Consider the following 17731-nt stretch of genomic DNA (forward strand, 5'->3'; position numbering starts at 1 on the left):
AAAAACCAATTTCACAATAGTCCAATCTGAGGCAAATATGTATACAACTAAACAAATATTTATTCAGCTCTAACTCTATACATGATATGCTTTACATCAGAAATATAAATGACTAGAAGTTTATCTACCATTCCAGATTTCGTATTATCTCTTTCTCCAAATTAATAATTTTGGACTCTACAATGAAAATCAGGGAGTGATTATTACAAGACAGATTTCTAAGGAAACAGACTCACTAGAGACAGACTGAACTATATTCAACTAACACCACAAGCTCAGTGGAATCTAACACAAGAATCACTGGAGAGAACTGATATAGTATGGGTTCACCACTCATTTATGAAAGAAATCTTCCTCTTTATTTCTAAAAAGCACTGTGTCGGGGTTTGAGAAGTCCCTTTTAATGACTCTGAACTTTTTCCCCCACCCAAAAAACTGAACACACAGGTCAGGCAAATAGAGATCAAACAGCACCTTTATTGGTGAAAAGCTTTTGGTGAATTGAGATTGTGTATGAGAGCCAAAGAGGCTTGCTAGCAATTTTTGCCCTTCCATCTCCATCCTAGGCGTTGAGACAGTACACTCAAGAGAAAGTCTGGCCCAGATAATAACTCTCTTACTGGTCTAGGGCAGAGAAGAGAATGAGCCTCATTACTTAACAGCTTTGTAATTAGTTAGCTCTCCCTAATCAAAGGGCTTCCCTAGTGGTTCAGACTGTAAAGAATCTGCCTGCAATGCAGGAGACCCGGGTTCAATCTCTGGGTCAGGAAGATCCCCTGAAGAAGAGAATGGCTAGCCACTCCAGTATTCTTGCCTGGAGAATTCCACAGACAGAGGAGCCTGGTGGGTACAGTCCACTGGGGTCACAAAGAGCCAGACACAACTGAGTGACTGACACACCCCAATCAGAGGAAAGGCCATCACCCTCCAACAATGTAACTCACTCATCCATGAAAAGATGTAAGAGATGGGTCAAGAAATCAACAGTGTTTCTTTAAGGAAGATGCTCCCCTTGGAGATATACATAGGATAAGTACAATGTAACTGTCCCTCCCTAATACAGGCTGCTACTTTGTGCATTTACACATCTGTGTATCTGAAATACAGACTGGAAGAGCTTAAAAGATTAATTCTGATTAAAAACCTAAAGTCCAACATTCTGTAAACATATGTCACGTAATAGTTTTCCTCTTTTAATCAGGTTTCAGTGTTCATCTGAATGTAAGGATGTAGTTACTTAAAAATTTATAAGAGAAAGAGACACATTTTCTAGTTCTATGAATAGAAATCTGTAATGACTGGTACCAAGTACTCTGATTTCATCAGAAAGTAAACACTGCAAAATTTAAGATAACTTAGCCTGTTGAAATTTCAATGCAAAGATTTTTTTTAATGACTATGGAGTACTTATTGTTGGCTAGAACCCTATACAAAGTATAAAGAAAGTCATGGTCCCAAAGACAATGAAAAAAAAATGCAGAATTCCCATTGACCCCACAAAAAATACAGGTGTCCAAGGAGCAGGAGCTATTAGAGGAGATATAAATATCATTTGGGGATCTAGAATTTTAGTTACTAATGAAAGATATAAACATTTTTCCCCTCTACATTCCTCTAATCTTCTACCCTGTATCCTCTAAAAAGATGCAATATCCAAATACAAAAGCCTTGTGGACAATTAAAGTCATTCTAAAATACAGTGAGCCTCTGGCATGTCACCTGCAAACATCCCTCCACTAAACACTTCTGGAATCCCTGTGAAATCTTTTAGAACCAACTTGAAACCTAGGAATACATTGAAAGGAATTCCTTCACTTTATGAGAGCAATAAAAGGTCATATATTAATAAATATAACCCATTATACAAAAACTGTCAAGCAATTACTTATTCAGTGAATTACTGTTTAGTTTTAGTTACCATGTTTATATTTTTCTTTCAGTAAATATTTAAGTGTCTGCTATGAAGTAAATAAAGAAAATACCGTTTGTCCTAAAAATGAGGCAACTAACTTCACAAGGTCATAAGTGAGTAAATGGTTTGGTTCAAGTTCTTAAAAGGCACTGATTATTCCAATTATAGATTTTAGGGAGTGATTGAGCAAGTTACTTCAGAGCTGGTGGAAAAGAGGATAAAATGAACACCACATTCAGCCTCTAATCATCCCTGGCGTTTAGTTCAGGGTATGGAGATTGCAAAAAGATTTTTCTATCAATTGTCTCCAACTCTGCCCTGTTCCTTCTCTCCTTACCCCAATCAACTAATCTACTGATCTCCTCACACCACTGAAACAGCTTTAGCAGAGGTAGCTAATGACCTCCACGCTGTTCAGTTCAACATCTAGAGGTCATCTTATTTGAACTACCATCAGCATTTAACCCAGCTGATCGCTTTCGTCTCTTTAAAATACTTTCTCCAACTGAATGAGAAAAAGACGATCTTTTCTTGGTTTGCCTCTGACTTCACTGGCTGTTCCATCTCCATTTCCTTTGCTGGTTCCCCTCATGGTCCAGCTCCCAGATCCCTCTTTTCTCTTTTTTTACCTTCACTCCCCTGGTGACACTAGTGGCAAAGAACCTGCCTGGCAATGCAGGAGACGATCCCTGGGTCAGGAAGATCCCTTGGAGAAGGAAATGGCAACCTGCACCAGTATTCTTGCCTGGAGAATCCCATGGACAGAGGAACCTGGCAGGCTACAGTCCATTGGGTTGCACAGTGTCGGACACAAACTGAAGCAACTTAGCACACACATCCCTGGTGAACTTACCTGGTTTTGTGACTTTAACTTACCTACAAAGTGCCAGGGACTCCTTAATTTATTAACTACAGGCCAAATCCTTCTTACAACTCCAGACTTGGATACCCAACTGCCTACACACCACCTCAACCTGAAAGTTTATTAGACGCCTCAAATTTAGCATGACCAAAACTCAATTACTGATTTTTCCCCAAAACCATACCTACTTCTATTCCCAGATTCTCCATCTCCAAAAGCGACAAGTGCAATTAGACAAAATATTTATTGACTTCCTGAGGTTTAGAAAAAGCTTTCCAATTATCTTCAACTTATCAGTACCCCCCCATCTTACATGCAAACAATCAGCAAAATCCTGTCAACTCTATGTTCGAATTATATCCAGAATCTGACCACTTTGCACCACATAGGTACAGTCTATATTTTACACAATTATCCAATAATTAACAACATACATATAATCTCCAACTCAATGAAGTGATCACCTTGAAATTTAAGTTAAATCATGTACCTCTTCTGTTCAAACCCCCACTCCATCCCCAAGTTACTTATAATAGCCAAAGTCCTTATAATGATGTTCGAAGCCCTAGGAGATTGTCCCCTGACCAGCCATGACTCTAATCTCACCTACTGCTGTCCTCACCATATACCCTGCTCCAGCCACACTAGCTGACATGTCATTCCTCAAATACTAAGCAAGCTTTAAGAGCTCTGCATTTAATTGGTTGCCTTCCTTGAATGCATTTATCCACATGGCTCATTCCCTTACTTCCTTCTGAGGCCTTTTCTGAGCATATGACTTTTATACTTACTTGTTTGGTTGTTTACTGTTTCCCCTACCAAAATGTGAGTTTTGTTTGAGTTCAGGGGTTTTATTTTATATACTGGCCAACTCCCAGTGCTTAAAATTTAGTAGACATGAACTAAATCTCTGTTGCATGAATGACGACCAAACTGATTAAATGGATAGAGCCTGGTCACCACTTCTGAGTAACCTACCTACTTAGCTCTGGTTCCTCATGTCTGGCTAGTCAAAAGAGATTGGCTGTCTCTGGCCTGAAAATTACACATTATAGACCTAAGACAGGCTGCATTTGTCTCTACCAAATATTTGGTCTCCTGAAAGTCTTCCAAGAAAATTAGGAGTCAATGTAAAGAACCTGTTCCAATCAGGTTCTTTGCTTAGTTAAAATAAAGTTTCTTCTGCATTCTTTTCAATTTCAAAACAATTGGGTAGAGAAACACAGATGAAAACAATTTTCTGGATCCTTCTATTCAACTTCTACCTCCACATGGAATCTTCTCAATTATCTATGCTTATTTTCCCATCTTCGCCCATATAGTTAAATGCTCTGGTTGTCCACATTACCTAATTAACTGCAAATTTAACTGCATGAATTTATAAATTAAAATTCTATGAGAGACTTCACATGCAAGCTAGATCACATAATCTAAAATTCAAACCACAGCTACTAAGTTTCTATATCCTCTTAAAGGGGCTCTTAAAAGGCTTCCTTGAGTAACTAGAAAATATCTTTCAAAATCTTTGGATAGGTTAAGCGTGAGACTCTACCTACAGAATTTAATCAATTTTGGTAAATTCTAATAAAAATATTCTCAGTATTAAAGGCGTTCTTAAGAGTCTTCAGAGTTATATTTCACTAATGATTCTTAAACATATTGCATCACTATTTACTTTGAAATAAGGTACACTTTGTCTCTAACTAGCAGTAAGTGGCCCAGATTAAAATAATGACTACAGACAACACGAAATTGTTTGCATGTAAGAATTTTAAGTGTGCAATGTTTACATTACTTCAATACTCTTACAAAATTGAAACTCGTTAAAGTCATGGTGCCGCAGCAACAGCATTTTTATATTCATTTATATTTAATTGAAAAGTAAATTTCCATTTGGTGTTAACCTGAACAGTTCACACACATTTATGATAACCTGTTGGGGCGAAATGTACATTTCACCTCTGGTCACGGCAAGTGTGCCCTGAATAACAGTTGTGGGTAAACATTAAAACCTTTTTGCCCCCTTACTATTCAAAGCATTTTTATGAAGGGCTCAATCAGAAGGTCTCAAATTCTTTCACCGCATAATCGTTAAACCAGTGAAATGGCATCCTCTCAGTAAGAGTCATTCAGCACTCCTAGAGTGAAAGCAATCAGAAAAAAAAAAAAAAAAAAGGACAAGTTCAAGTCAAGCTGAAGAAGGAAAGGAAACGAAAAGAAAAAGAAAACGATCCTGTGCTACTGGCTGAGCTCCTCTTCCTGGAGCACCCCAAGTGTCTCTACTGCCCCAGCACTTGATGGCTCCTTCTCCGACTTCCAGAACAACACGGTAGAGGCTTCAAGCTCCTGCAGATTTCTAAACGGGGCTACGAATGCCTAATCCAACAGGCTACACGCATTACAAAGTACAGTGCGAGAAAAACTTCTGCAACCCAGACGCCAACTAAAAGGCATTCCTACCTTTCCGGAAAGACAGGAAAGGAGGCTCTTAAAAGGATAAGGGTAACTGGGAAGGTGAAAATTTACAGGGAGACACGACTACCTTTCCACAACCAGAGAGGCAGGAAGAGAAGGGGTTTAAGAGTCAAAGATCTACCCCCACCACTCCTCCTTCCTGCAGCACAGCAGGGTGCAAGGATCTCCCCCAGAATGGCAGAGGAAAGAGAAGGGATCCTCACCCCAGGCTGGTGGCACCGTCCAGCCTGTCACGGAGACCGGAACTTGAGAAGGGAACCCGGGCGGTGAGGGACTGGGGAAGGCAGGCCGTTCCCTCTGAGGCAGGTTAGAAGACCGTGGTCAATCGGACAGAGGACGGCAGCCGAGCCCAGGACGACCAAGTTTTGCCCCGCGAGCCCGGCTCCCTCGGAGAAAACCTGGTCAGAGCCCGCCCCACCCCCTCCTTTCCGCCCCGACCTGCACGTTTCTGCCCAAGAGAAGCAGCCTTCGAGCGAGCGGGCGGCCCCACTTACCTGCTGCACCCCGAGGAACTGGTAGAAGTTGAGCTGCACCTCCTCCACCAAGTCAAATAACTCCAGGTCTCCGCTCTCCCAGCCGTGCGCCGGCCCCGCGGCCGCCAGCAGCAGCAGCAGCAGCAGCAGCGGCGGCGGCGGCGGGAACGGCACGAGTCCCGGCCGGCGGCGCGGAGGAAGCCGGGCCAGCCGGGAGCAGGGCGCTGTCATCGCGCCGGGCTCGGAGAGGTCAGCCGCCGCGCAGAGCCGTCGGCCGAGACCCGGGGACGTGGCGGGCAGAGCAGACTGTGGGAACACTGCTTGTCAGTCAGAAGCACGGGCAGCCGCCCCGGAGTCTCCTGCCCAGCGCCCGGTCCTGGACAGAAGGCAGGGGCGGCGGAAGACGGCGGACGCTTCGTCCAGTGAGAGCGCGGACGGAGCCGCGGGCGGCCCTACCCTCCGCGGACCCTCACCCTTTACCCAGGCCTACAAACAGCTGGCGAGCCAGCGCCGGGCGTTTAGGTAGCTCGGCGAAAGGGGGAGAGGCTTCCCCTCGCCTCAGCCTATCCCAGGCCTCGCTTCCGGTGACATCACGTCTCCTAGCAACCGCGGGAGAGGAGGCGGGGCCGGAAGTAGGGTAGCCGGAGCCCCAGACCTGGGCCTCAGCAAACCGCTTCTCTCCGCGGAGCCATACGGCTATTGGCACAGATTAAGGGCCGTGAACAGTTACAGACATCGCGCATCTATCTGGAACGTCCCACGCATCCGTGAAACAGCTACCTTCTTATCTTCCCCCAGATATTGAAAACTAAAAGCATATTTGAAAACTGAATTTTTGATTACAGCCTCTGTTTCATACATTTCATTATTCCATCCCCCAAAATACAGGAGGAATTGAACCCAGGGCTTGAAAGGGGCAAATCTAGTGAGGAGTCTAAAGTTTCCTTTTAAGAGAGGTGAAGAAGAGATAAAATTTGAACCAAGACAAAAAGTATACTTCTAATAATGAAATAATATTTACAGGCATACTACTACAAAATAGACAACCAGGTACAAAGTAATAAGCATGACAGACATTCAAAATCTTAAGGGTAAGTGAAGCTTATCGACGTTAGCCCATTTACAATTGGTGCTCTTTTCCCAGTTGACGTCTATTATTAAAGACATTTAAGCTAAAAACCTTCTCTCTTTCCCACCAATGTCTCATTTCCTATTCTTTTTATCCCCTCACCACTATTGCTTTCTTTTGTGTGAAGCTTATTTTCTTCTTAGCTTTCTCACATTTCTCCTCCCTGACTCCCTACTCTTGCTAAGGAAATAGAAGGGAACATAAATCCTTGTATAACTCAGGATGCTTTAGCAGTTTTGAGAGTTTGATCTTTTTCTCATTCTGGATCCCACCAGTTGAATTAAGCTCAATAGGATAATAATAAAACTTTCATAGTAAAAAGTGTTGTGTTTGACAGAGGTTAGAAGAACAGTATCCAGGAGGTAAATCTTACCTAAATCCTTTTATTACTGTAGAGTTTAAAAAATATTTTTAAATAGTTATGAATGCTTAAAAATAATACAATATAATGCTTGAATTAATCCTATTTTAAATTCATTGTGAGGCTTAACTTTCAAAGATACAAGAACAGGGGTATCTTAGTACTCAAGGGCTGCTCAAACCCTCTTCAAAGGCTGCTCAATATACCACAAACTGGATGTCAGCATGGTCAAGTTCTGGTGAGAACTCTCTTCCAGGTTTCAGAGGACTTCTTTCTTATACCTTCACATGGTGGCAGTGTGGGGGAGGGGGACAGAGATCTAGTGTTTCCTCTTATTCAGAAAGCGAAGAACTAAAGAGCCTCTTGATGAAAGTGAAAGAAGAGAGTGAAAAAGTTGGCTTAAACCTCAACATTCAAAAAACGAAGATCATGGCATGCAGTCCCATCACTTCATGACAAATAGATGAGGAAACAATGGAAACAGTGAGAGATTTATTTTCTTGGGCTCCAGAATCACTGCAGATGGTGACTGCAGCCATGAAATTAAAAGTCGCTTGCTCGTTGAAAGAAAAGCTATGACCAACCTAGACAGCCTATTAGAAAGCAGAAACATTACTTTGCCAACAAAGGTCTGTCTAGTCAAAGCTATGGTTTTTCCAGTAGTCATGTGTGAGAATTGGACTATAAAGAAACCTGAGCGCTGAAGAATTGATGCTTTTGGACTGTGGTGTTGGAGAAGACTCTTGAGAGTCCCTTGGAATGCAAGGAGATCCAACCAATCCATCCTAAAGGAAATCAGTCCTGAATATTCATTAGAAGGACTTATGTTGAAGCTAAAATTCCAATACTTTGGCCACCTGATGCAAAGAACCGACTCATCAGAAAAGACCCTGATTCTGGGAAAGACTGAAGGCAGGAGGAGAAGGGGATGACAGAGGATGAGATGGTTGGATGGCATCACTGACTCGATGGACATGAGTTTGAGCAAGCTTCGGGAGTTGGTGATGGTCAGGGAGGTCTGACGTGCTGCAGTCCATGGGGTCACAAAGAGTCGGACATGACTGAGTGACTGAACTGAACTGAACCCCACAGCTTGGGCTCCACCATCATGACCTCAGCTAAACCTAATTACCTCCCAAAGATTGCACCTCAAATACCATCACATAGGGAATTAGGACATCAACATAGGAATTCGGGTAGGACACAAACATTCAGTCCATAGCAAGGGATATCATCTTTTCTGTTTCTCCCCAGTACTGAGCACAATACATAACATATGCTAGCATTCAATTAGGAGAAGGCAATGGCACCCCACTCTAGTAGTACTCTTGCCTGGAAAATCCCATGGACGGTGGAGCCTGCAGTCCATGGGGTCGCGAAGAGTCAGACACGACTAAGCAACTTCACTTTCACTTTTCACTTTCAGGCCTTGGAGAAGGAAATGGCATCCCACTCCAGTGTTCTTGCCTGGAGAATCCCAGAGATGGGAGCCTGGTGGGCTGCTGTCTCTGGGGTCGCACAGAGTCGGACACGACTGAAGTGACTTAGCAGCAGCAGCATTCAATTAGTTGAACTGAATCCTGTGAATGCCTCCCCACCTTCATTTCTCCCCGTACAGTTTTTTAGTTTGATTTTTGATAGATCAGTTTTCTTAACGTGAAAGGCAACTTTACTAAGTCTCTAAAGTTATCTTACTGTTTATTCAATGAGTAAAATGAAAAAATGAGAGCAATAATCTTAGCACTACTTTTACGTAATATCCCGACATTCATCTTTTCTCCTAATCTGACCATTAAATTAAGTGCAATATAACATTTGAAACTGGTGCCATATTGCCACTGATATTTTAGCAATCTGATATTTCCCTCCTGAGCTCTATTCTTATGTTGTCCAAGAACCCCAAGGACTTCCTCCAGCTAAAAGGAATGGTTCTCTTTCCAAGGCCAAGCTGGAGTAGAACTGAAGTCTGTTCAGTACAACACTGTTACTGTTTCTCACTGCCATGACGTTTTGCTCTTCCAGAAGCTTCCAGCTTTTCCTACTCAGTTCCAAGAGCACTGGTCCACTCTGAAATGCTGTGGTTCTGGTCTAGGTCTCTGCAGAGACCACAGTGATATTCACATTTAGACTTCTGGTTTGGCACATTCACATGTTCTGTCTTGTCCTCTAGACCAGCAATTCCCAAACTTTTTGGCACCAGGGACCAGTTTTGTGGAAGACAGTTTTTCCACTGACAGGGGCCGGGAGAGGGGGAGGGGGCGGTGGCAATGGTTTCAGTTTCACCCACCTACCTCCTGTTGTGCGGCCTTGTTCCTGTGGCTTGGGAACCCCTGCCCTAAAGGACAATGCAACTGAATGAATCATTTGCTGATGCCAGAACTAAGTGAGCTCCCAATGGACAGCTGCTTTCTTATCTGGTGACATTTAATGATCCTGGGCATTGACTGATGAAGCTTCGTCTAGGTGGAGGCAGTGTACACAGGAAGAGAGAAGCCAGTGAAATATTTAACGGTCATGTGAGTTGTGTAATGGATTGGAGACTTAGAGAGGAGCCTCAGACTTCCAGCCAGCTTTCCCACAGAACATTTGCTGAGTCCTGGGGTAGTGCAGAAGCCCAAAGGACTGAAGGGTAGGAGGCGTGAAATTTCCCCACATTCTACCAGTGCATGCAAAATGAACTCTGCCTAAAAAGGGGAGCCTGCTTCATATACACAAGTAGTCTTCCCCCTCAAGACATCTGCAAAAGTTCTGAAGTTGTATGAGTAGGAGGATAAAGATCTAAGTTTAAAACTTCTGAAAAGCAGAACTAAAACTGGTGGGCTGAGGAGATAGAAACCTTGCAGGCTGTCTTATCAAAATCCCGGAGGAATCACGCCTAAGAAACAGAGAAACCAGAAGTTGAGTGAGTCTTACCAAAACTCTAACCCAATCCCAACCCAGTTCAATCCCTGATCCTCCCCCCATTTGTCTATTTTCATCTGTAAGGGCAAATATCATCATCTTTATTGCCTATTTTTTAAATATAAAAGTCTGGTATATGACTAAAAAATTATGAGATTTGAGACAAATAGAGAAATTTGACCAATATGAAGAGAAAAAAGTAGATAATAGAAGACCTACAGTAAGCCAGCTACTGGAGTCCAGATAAGGACTTTAAAATTTCTATTATAAAATAGATAGATAGGTTATAAAGTAAAAGAAAAAGTGTACAGAATGGATTTGAAGATGCAGAATTTTAACAGATAAACTGAATTCATAAAAAGGAAAATCTCAAAGTATACTATCTGAAATAAAAAAAACTTGGTGGGTCTAATAGCATATTGGACACAGCAGAACAGAGGATTAATGAATTTGAGGACAGGTCAACAAAAAATACCCAAACTGAGGCACAGAGAGAAGAAAGGACAGAAAGAGAACAGAGCTTAAAAGACATGTGGGACATAGTGAAGAAATCAAAACACATATAACTAGGGTCCTAGAAAAAGAGGAGAGAGAGAATGAAACAGAAGAAATAATTATAGAAACAATGGACAAGAATTTTGCAAAACCAATGAAAGACATGAAACCAAACATAAAAAAGAAATTAACTCAAAATAGATCATAGACCCAAAGATAAAAGCTAAAATTATAAAACTCTTTTTTTTTAAAATAAGGGTAAATCTTAGTGACTTTGGGTTAGCCAGTGGTCCCTTAGATATGACAGCAAAAGCACGTGATGGAGGAAAACATAATTTGAACTACATAGATATTTAAAACTTTTGTGTCACAAACAACACCATCAAGAAAATGAAATGACATCCAAGATAATGGTAGAAATATTTGCAAATCATATACCTGATACATCTAGAAAAGCAAAGAATTCTTTCTACTCAATATTTTTTTAAATGGGCAATGGATTTCTCCAAAGACGATATACAAAAAGCGAGTAAGTACACAAAAGATGCGCAACATCATTAGCCATCAGGAAAATGTAAATTAAAACTACAAAGAGATACCACTTTATAGCCATGATGATGGCAATAATTAAAAAGAGAGACAAAAAAGAAGTTAGTGAAGACATACAAATTGGAACCCTCATATATTGCTAGTGAAAATGCAAAATGATGCAGCCCCTTGGGAAAACAGTTTGGCAGTATCTCAAAAACTAAATATACAGTTATTATATGACCCAGCAATTCCACTCCTAGGTATATACACACACAAAAAATAAAAGCATAAAACTTGTATACAAATGATCATAGCAGCATTATTCATACCAAAAAGTTGCAAACAAACTTAATGTCCATTCAACTGATGAATGAATAAACAAATGGGGTACATCCATACAATGGAATATTATTTGGCAACTAAACAAAGAAAATACTGATACATGCTGCAACATGGACGAGCCTTGAAAATATTATGCCAAGTGAAAGACACCAAACATAGAAGACCATGTAAGATTCCATTTATATGAAATATTCAGAATAGGCAAACTTTCAAGCTTCCCTTGTAGCTCAGTCAGTAAAGAATCTGCCTGCAATGCAGGAGACCCAGGTTCGATTCCTGGGTCAGGGAAGATCCTTTGGAGAAGGAAATGGCAACCCACTCCAGTATTCTTGCCTGGGAAATCCCATGGACAGAGGAGCCTGGCAGGCTACAGTCCATGGATTGGCAAAGAGTCAGACACAACTTAGCGACTAAACCACTACCACGAAGGCAGAATGTAGGTTATTGGTTACTGATGACTAGAAGTGGAGAAGCTTGGGGATTGTCTACTAATGAATATGGAATTTTTTAGGGGTATGTTAATATCCTAAAATTAGATTGTGGTGGTGGTTGCATATCCTTGAGAATATACTAAAAAACTTTGACTTGTATACTTTAAATGGATGAATTGTGTGGTTTGCCAATTATATCTCAATAAGGCTGTTTAAAAAAGAAAAAGAAAGATACAATAAACTTAGCAAACCCCAAGTAGGATAAATGCAAAGCAAATAAACAAACAAAAAATCATGCCTAAGTATATCATAGTGAAACTATAGAAAAGTTGTGGGATGTACTGAAGGCAATAACTTCAAAGACCATTTTTAGCCTTAAATGTCTTAAAGAAGGAAGGCAGAAAATTAGTGAGCCAAATGTTCAACATAAGGGGTTACATAAATAACCAAAGAGTAAACAAAAAGTAAACCAAAGAGTAAGTTTGAATAAGGACACCTAATTATTTTCAACATGACACTTTTGCAAGTCAGCTGGACTTATATCAACCCTTATATGAAGATTTTTTTTTAATTTTATCAGTTTGTAGGTTCTGGTATTTTCAAGGTTCAAGGTGTGATCATGACAGTGTGTGGCCAAGAAGCTTTCAAAGAATATATTGAATACTGCTGGTAATGAATGGCAACCCAGTCCAGTATTCTTGCTTGCAGAATCCCATGGACAGAGGAGCCTGGCAGGCTACAGTCCATGGGATGGCAGAGTCAGACATGACTGAGTGACTAACACACACATGGGAATGGGGAAGCAGGGAGCACCTAGAGTGTTGGATGGTTATCCACACAGAGGGTGATAGAAAAAGTTTTGATCTTATGATACATGAACTTGAACATCAAAATGACCACACCTTACCAGGTGGCAACAGGAAACATCATTGGTAATTTCATAGACCAGTGGGGCTTAAAGAGGTGGTCTATCCCTCACTTTGGGGCAAGATCCAATTTAACTACATCAAACAAACTTGAATATAATATTTATAACAGCAAAAATCCAAATCTCACTTAAAATAACCATTTCTAAATCCTATGATTTTGAAATGCCTGGCTCTCATTAAATTTTGAAATTTTCTCTTTTGCCCACCTATTGGCTATTTCTCAAATACATGCACTTAAAGTTTTAAGATATCATTGTTCTCTAATGGAACATTATTTTCACTCAGTAATTTATTTACCCAAACAGCATTCACAGTCTTACACTGAATTGACAAAGGTTAGAAAAATAGTATTTTGGGGAAGAACCTCCTTGAAAATAATCCCTTTTTATTGCAGTACTGAATTTTAATCTTTTGAAGGTCCTCATAAATAAATACAGATGTTTCTTCATGTTATAAATAATAAACATATTTCTATTATATTGACACTATGGATTTTACTTTTCTGGATAATGTACTGTTTACTCAAATAATCTCATTGTGCATATGAATACAGATTTCAGAGCCAAAATTGATTCAATTTGGATTCTGACTCTACTACTTACAAACCAGGTGACCTCTGTGTTTCAGTTTCCTCCTCTGAAAAATTAGAATAATAGTACTACCAACACCAGGGTTCCCTGGTGGCTCAGTGACACAAGTTCAATCCTTGATCCAGGAAGATCCCACATGCCTTGGAGCAACTAAGCCTGTGTGTCACAACCACTGAATCTGCACTTTAGAGCCTGGGAGCCGCAACTGCTGAGCCCCTGGGGCCCATGTTCTGCAACAAAAGAAGTCACTGCAATGAGAAGCCAGTGCACTGCAGCTAGAGAAAAGCCCCCACAGCAATGAAGACCCAGCACAGTCAGAAATAAATAAATCAACTAAAAAACAAAGGATACTACCAAAACCATAAAATACTACCAAAATTGTTTTAAGAGTTAAGGGGGATAATTAGAGCCTGGTATATAGTAATTGCTGGGTTTCCCTGGTGACTCAGTGGTAAAGAATCCACTTGGAACGCGGGAGCTGCAGGAGACTCAGGTTCGATCCCTGGGTCAGGAAGATCCCTTGGAGAAGGACATGACAACACATTCCAGTATTCTTGCCTGGAGAATCCCATGGACAGAGAAGCTTGGTGGGCTATAATCCATAGCGTTCCAAAGAACTGGACACAACCGAGCATGTGTGCATTTAAAAATTGCTATTTAAAAAATACCTTTATGATTATGGAAAGTCTCTGGGCTTCCCTTGTGGCCCAGTTGGTAAAGAATCTGCCTGCAATGCGGGAGACCTGGGTTTGATCCCTGGGTTGGGAAGATTCCCTGGAGAAGGGAAAGGCTACCCACTCCAGTATTCTGGCCTGGAGAATTCCATGGACTGTATAGTCTATGGGGTCGCAAAGAGTGGGACATGACTGAGTGATTTTCACTTTCACTTCCACCTACCTTGTATTAAGGGCTCCATAAATAAAGCTTCTGCTAAGTCTGCTAAGTCACTTCAGTCGTGTCCGACTCTGCAACCCCATAGACGGCAGCCCACTAGGCTCCCCCGTCCCTGGGATTCTCCAGGCAAGAACATTGGAGTGGGGTGCCATTTCCTTCTCTAATGCATGAAAGTGAAAAGTGAAAATGAAGTTGCTCAGTCATGTCTGACTTAGTGACCCCATGGACTGTAGCCTACCAGGCTCCTCCGTCCATGGGATTTTCCAGGCAAGAGTACTGGAGTGGGGTGCCATTGCCTTCTCCAATAAATAAAGCTTATCTATTCTTAAATGTTTAAATTTTGTCTGCTGCTAAGTCACGTCAGTCATGTCCGACTCTGTGCGACCCCATAGGTGGCAGCCCACCAGGCTCCTCTGTCCCTGGGATTCTCCAGGCAAGAACAGTAGAGTGGGTTGCCATTTCCTTCTCCAATGCATGAAAGTGAAAAGTGAAAGTGAAGTTGCTCAGTCGTGTCCAACCCTTAGTGACCGCAAGGACTACAGCCTACCAGGCTCCTCGGTCCACGGGATTTTCCAGGCAAGAGTACTGGAGTGGGGTGCCATTGCCTTCTCCAAAATTTTGTCTTTAGTCATCATTTGTTATTAAACTTAGGCTGCGAAGGCCCACTTCACCGGAAGTGTAGGCAATCACTTATCTGCCCCAGATGGTGAGAAACAAGACCACCTTTACAAAATAATGACTAGTCCTCAAAGCCAGTTTCCTTTTTCTGTTTCAACTCCATAAAACGTATTATTTGTGATTTTCCTACTAAATTCGGCTTAAGGACATACAATAGATACCTAATTAGAAGCATGTGACCCAAATGCACAAAAGGAAGGGAAAACATTCACATTCACTGATGAAGTCACTAAAGACTCACTGGTGATTGTCTTTCCCTGAAACAGCTCTGTCTTTTCAGATAATGATGTTTTTTCCTTTACATAGACTTGAATGTGCCTCAGTAGACTGTATGTAAAAATTTCTTTCTTCTAACATCTGACACAATTCCAAGATTATCGTTCATTTTTCAAAGGTGTCCATCAACTCACATGAATCACTTTTTAAATTTGAAAATGAGTTTATCTCCTTTTTCCTCTAACCAACCAAGAAGGATATTCTCTCTTACTGACACCTCAATTCAGCCCCAGCACAGCAATTGTTGTATTTTCCTCATATACAAAAGCACCAATTAGTCTGCAAAAGAAAATTTTAACAGGCCTCTTCATCATCTATTCTTCTAGGCTGAACAGCCCGGCTTTGGCACTGTGCCGTTGAGCCCTAATATTGTTTGTGATGCCAAACTGAAACACAATGGAAACAGTACAAAGTTGCTGATCACCTCGGTCAACATGCCACACAGTGAAGGCATTAGAGTATACTTAGAAATTCCAAGCCTTATAAATGCTTACTATTAAATTTATTAAAAGGAGGTGGTGTTTTAAAATAATACTGAATTAGCAATCAACAAGGAAGCAAAAAGAGCAGATTAAGGGAAGCTTAGTTCCAAATGGTAAGATAGGAGCAATTAAAAAACACTTTTTTTTAATCAGACCTTTGGCCTAGCTTCATGTTTCTCCACTTCAATATATAATCTCTTATTTTTTGTAAACCACAGAAGGATTTTTAGTGCCAAGGCTCCATAATGAGTCTTTCAACTTAAAAAAAAAAAAATTTAAATACTAAGAATTTCACCACCAGGGGGCAAAGAACATGCTTACAGGCAAAGATTATTTTTGACATTCAAAAGGAGTTACCTTGCATGAACACAGTTTTTGTTGTTAAAATTTCAACAACTGCAAATTTAGAGATATTCATACTAACCTAAACATTTAAGGTTAAGGAAGAATCATGTTTATGAAAGAAAAAATTATACATTACCATTAACCAAATGCCCTTTCATTTACTATCATTTTTAGACACTTAAAAAATTTTCCACCTCCCTTTTCTCTTTCATGTGTTTGCATAAGTGTTCATGCTAAGTTGCTTCAGTCATGTCTGTCTCTTTGCAGCGCCATAGACTAGCACCACCTGGGAAGCCCTTGCACAAGAGGAGGAAAAGAATAATTTGAACTTTTGAAATACTAATTTAGCCTTTGTCTGTGTTCCTCTGATGACAGTGCACACACACATTTCCCTGGTGGCTCAGAAGTAAAGAATCCACATACAATACAGGAGCTGCAGGAGATAAGTGTTCAGTCCCTGGGTGGGGAAGATCCCCTGAAGGAGGGCATCGCAACCCATTCCAGTGTTCTTGCCTGGAGAATCCCCTGGATAAAGGAGCCTAGTGGGCTACACTCCATGGGATCACAAAGAGTTGACACAACTGAAGCGACTTAGCAGCAGCAACAGCATGCTGGTCTTTCAATGGCTTTGGCTTATGGTATTTTTTGACAAATGATTTCCTAAGCATGTATTTTGGCTCCACTTTTTTGTTAACTCAATGTGATTAACTGATCAACTCAGGTCTTAACCTCCTTCTAAAATCAGGTTCGTTGACTTGATTAATGCTTTGCCATTTGTTAATTTTATAATGTTAAAATTATATAAATAACTGATAAGCACGTCAATTCATCAATTATCTCATTTGAGACCTTGGTATCCCTGAATTTGCTGTGAGAGTACCAGACTCACAAATAACCTATAGACAATAAACTGAAGTATCGGTATAGTAAACTTTTGGTACAAGATAAAAATTTTGGTCTAACACGTGCAAATCGTATATTCTGAAATTTCAGCATATTTGATTATTTCTCACTTGTACGTTGATAAAAGTCCTGGTAACAGAAGTGAAACTGAGAGTTTTTAAATCGAGGTATCTGTGGTGTGGGCAAACCACCACATTTTATTCCAGTTGGCTTATTTTCTATCTCCTCTTCCTGCTTCTAAGTACCTGCTGAGACCACATTTCCCTGAATCAATTGGTGGTAACAATGCCATTATTTCAAATCAGGCCTGAGGTAGAATGGACGCCACAGTGATCTGGTAAGATCTGCTACTGTTCTTTCCTTCCACTGCTCCCCGGAGCCGGGTCACCATCTCCACTTGTCAGCCTCCCGGTACCAGGGCTGTCTCCAGGGGATGCAGAATTAGACCAGATACCACCATATGGTCACCTACAGAATATTTTTGTCCAGACAAAATCATATTAAAATAAATACTGACCACAAACTTGAGGAGAAAAAAGAAATTGCGAAAGGTCAGCACTCAGGGTTTATTTAGAGGCACACACTAAAGGAACATCCTATGACCACCCCTTTCATATTAGTGATAAAGGGAAATGTAGAGATAAAGCAATATATTTTCTGTTGTCAATTTGCTTTTATTTGTTTTAATGTAAATTGATGGACTCCTTCTTTCTCGTGTGTCT

General features: G+C 40.9%; 1 protein-coding gene across 1 annotated transcript in view; it reads right to left on the bottom strand.

Annotated features, from left to right (window-relative positions):
- DNAJC1 (DnaJ heat shock protein family (Hsp40) member C1) overlaps window positions 1–6193 on the bottom strand; it is a 189775-nt gene extending 183582 nt beyond the window's left edge. The window contains exon 1 of the mRNA XM_068987402.1: window positions 5744–6193. Coding sequence (XP_068843503.1) covers window positions 5744–5953 — 210 coding nt within the window. The 5' untranslated portion in view covers window positions 5954–6193. The remainder of the gene's footprint in view (window positions 1–5743) is intronic.
- Between the last annotated feature and the right edge of the window lie 11538 nt (window positions 6194–17731).

The sequence above is a fragment of the Capricornis sumatraensis genome, chromosome 15 (assembly GCF_032405125.1).
Source record: "Capricornis sumatraensis isolate serow.1 chromosome 15, serow.2, whole genome shotgun sequence".
Taxonomy (NCBI): domain Eukaryota; kingdom Metazoa; phylum Chordata; class Mammalia; order Artiodactyla; family Bovidae; genus Capricornis; species Capricornis sumatraensis.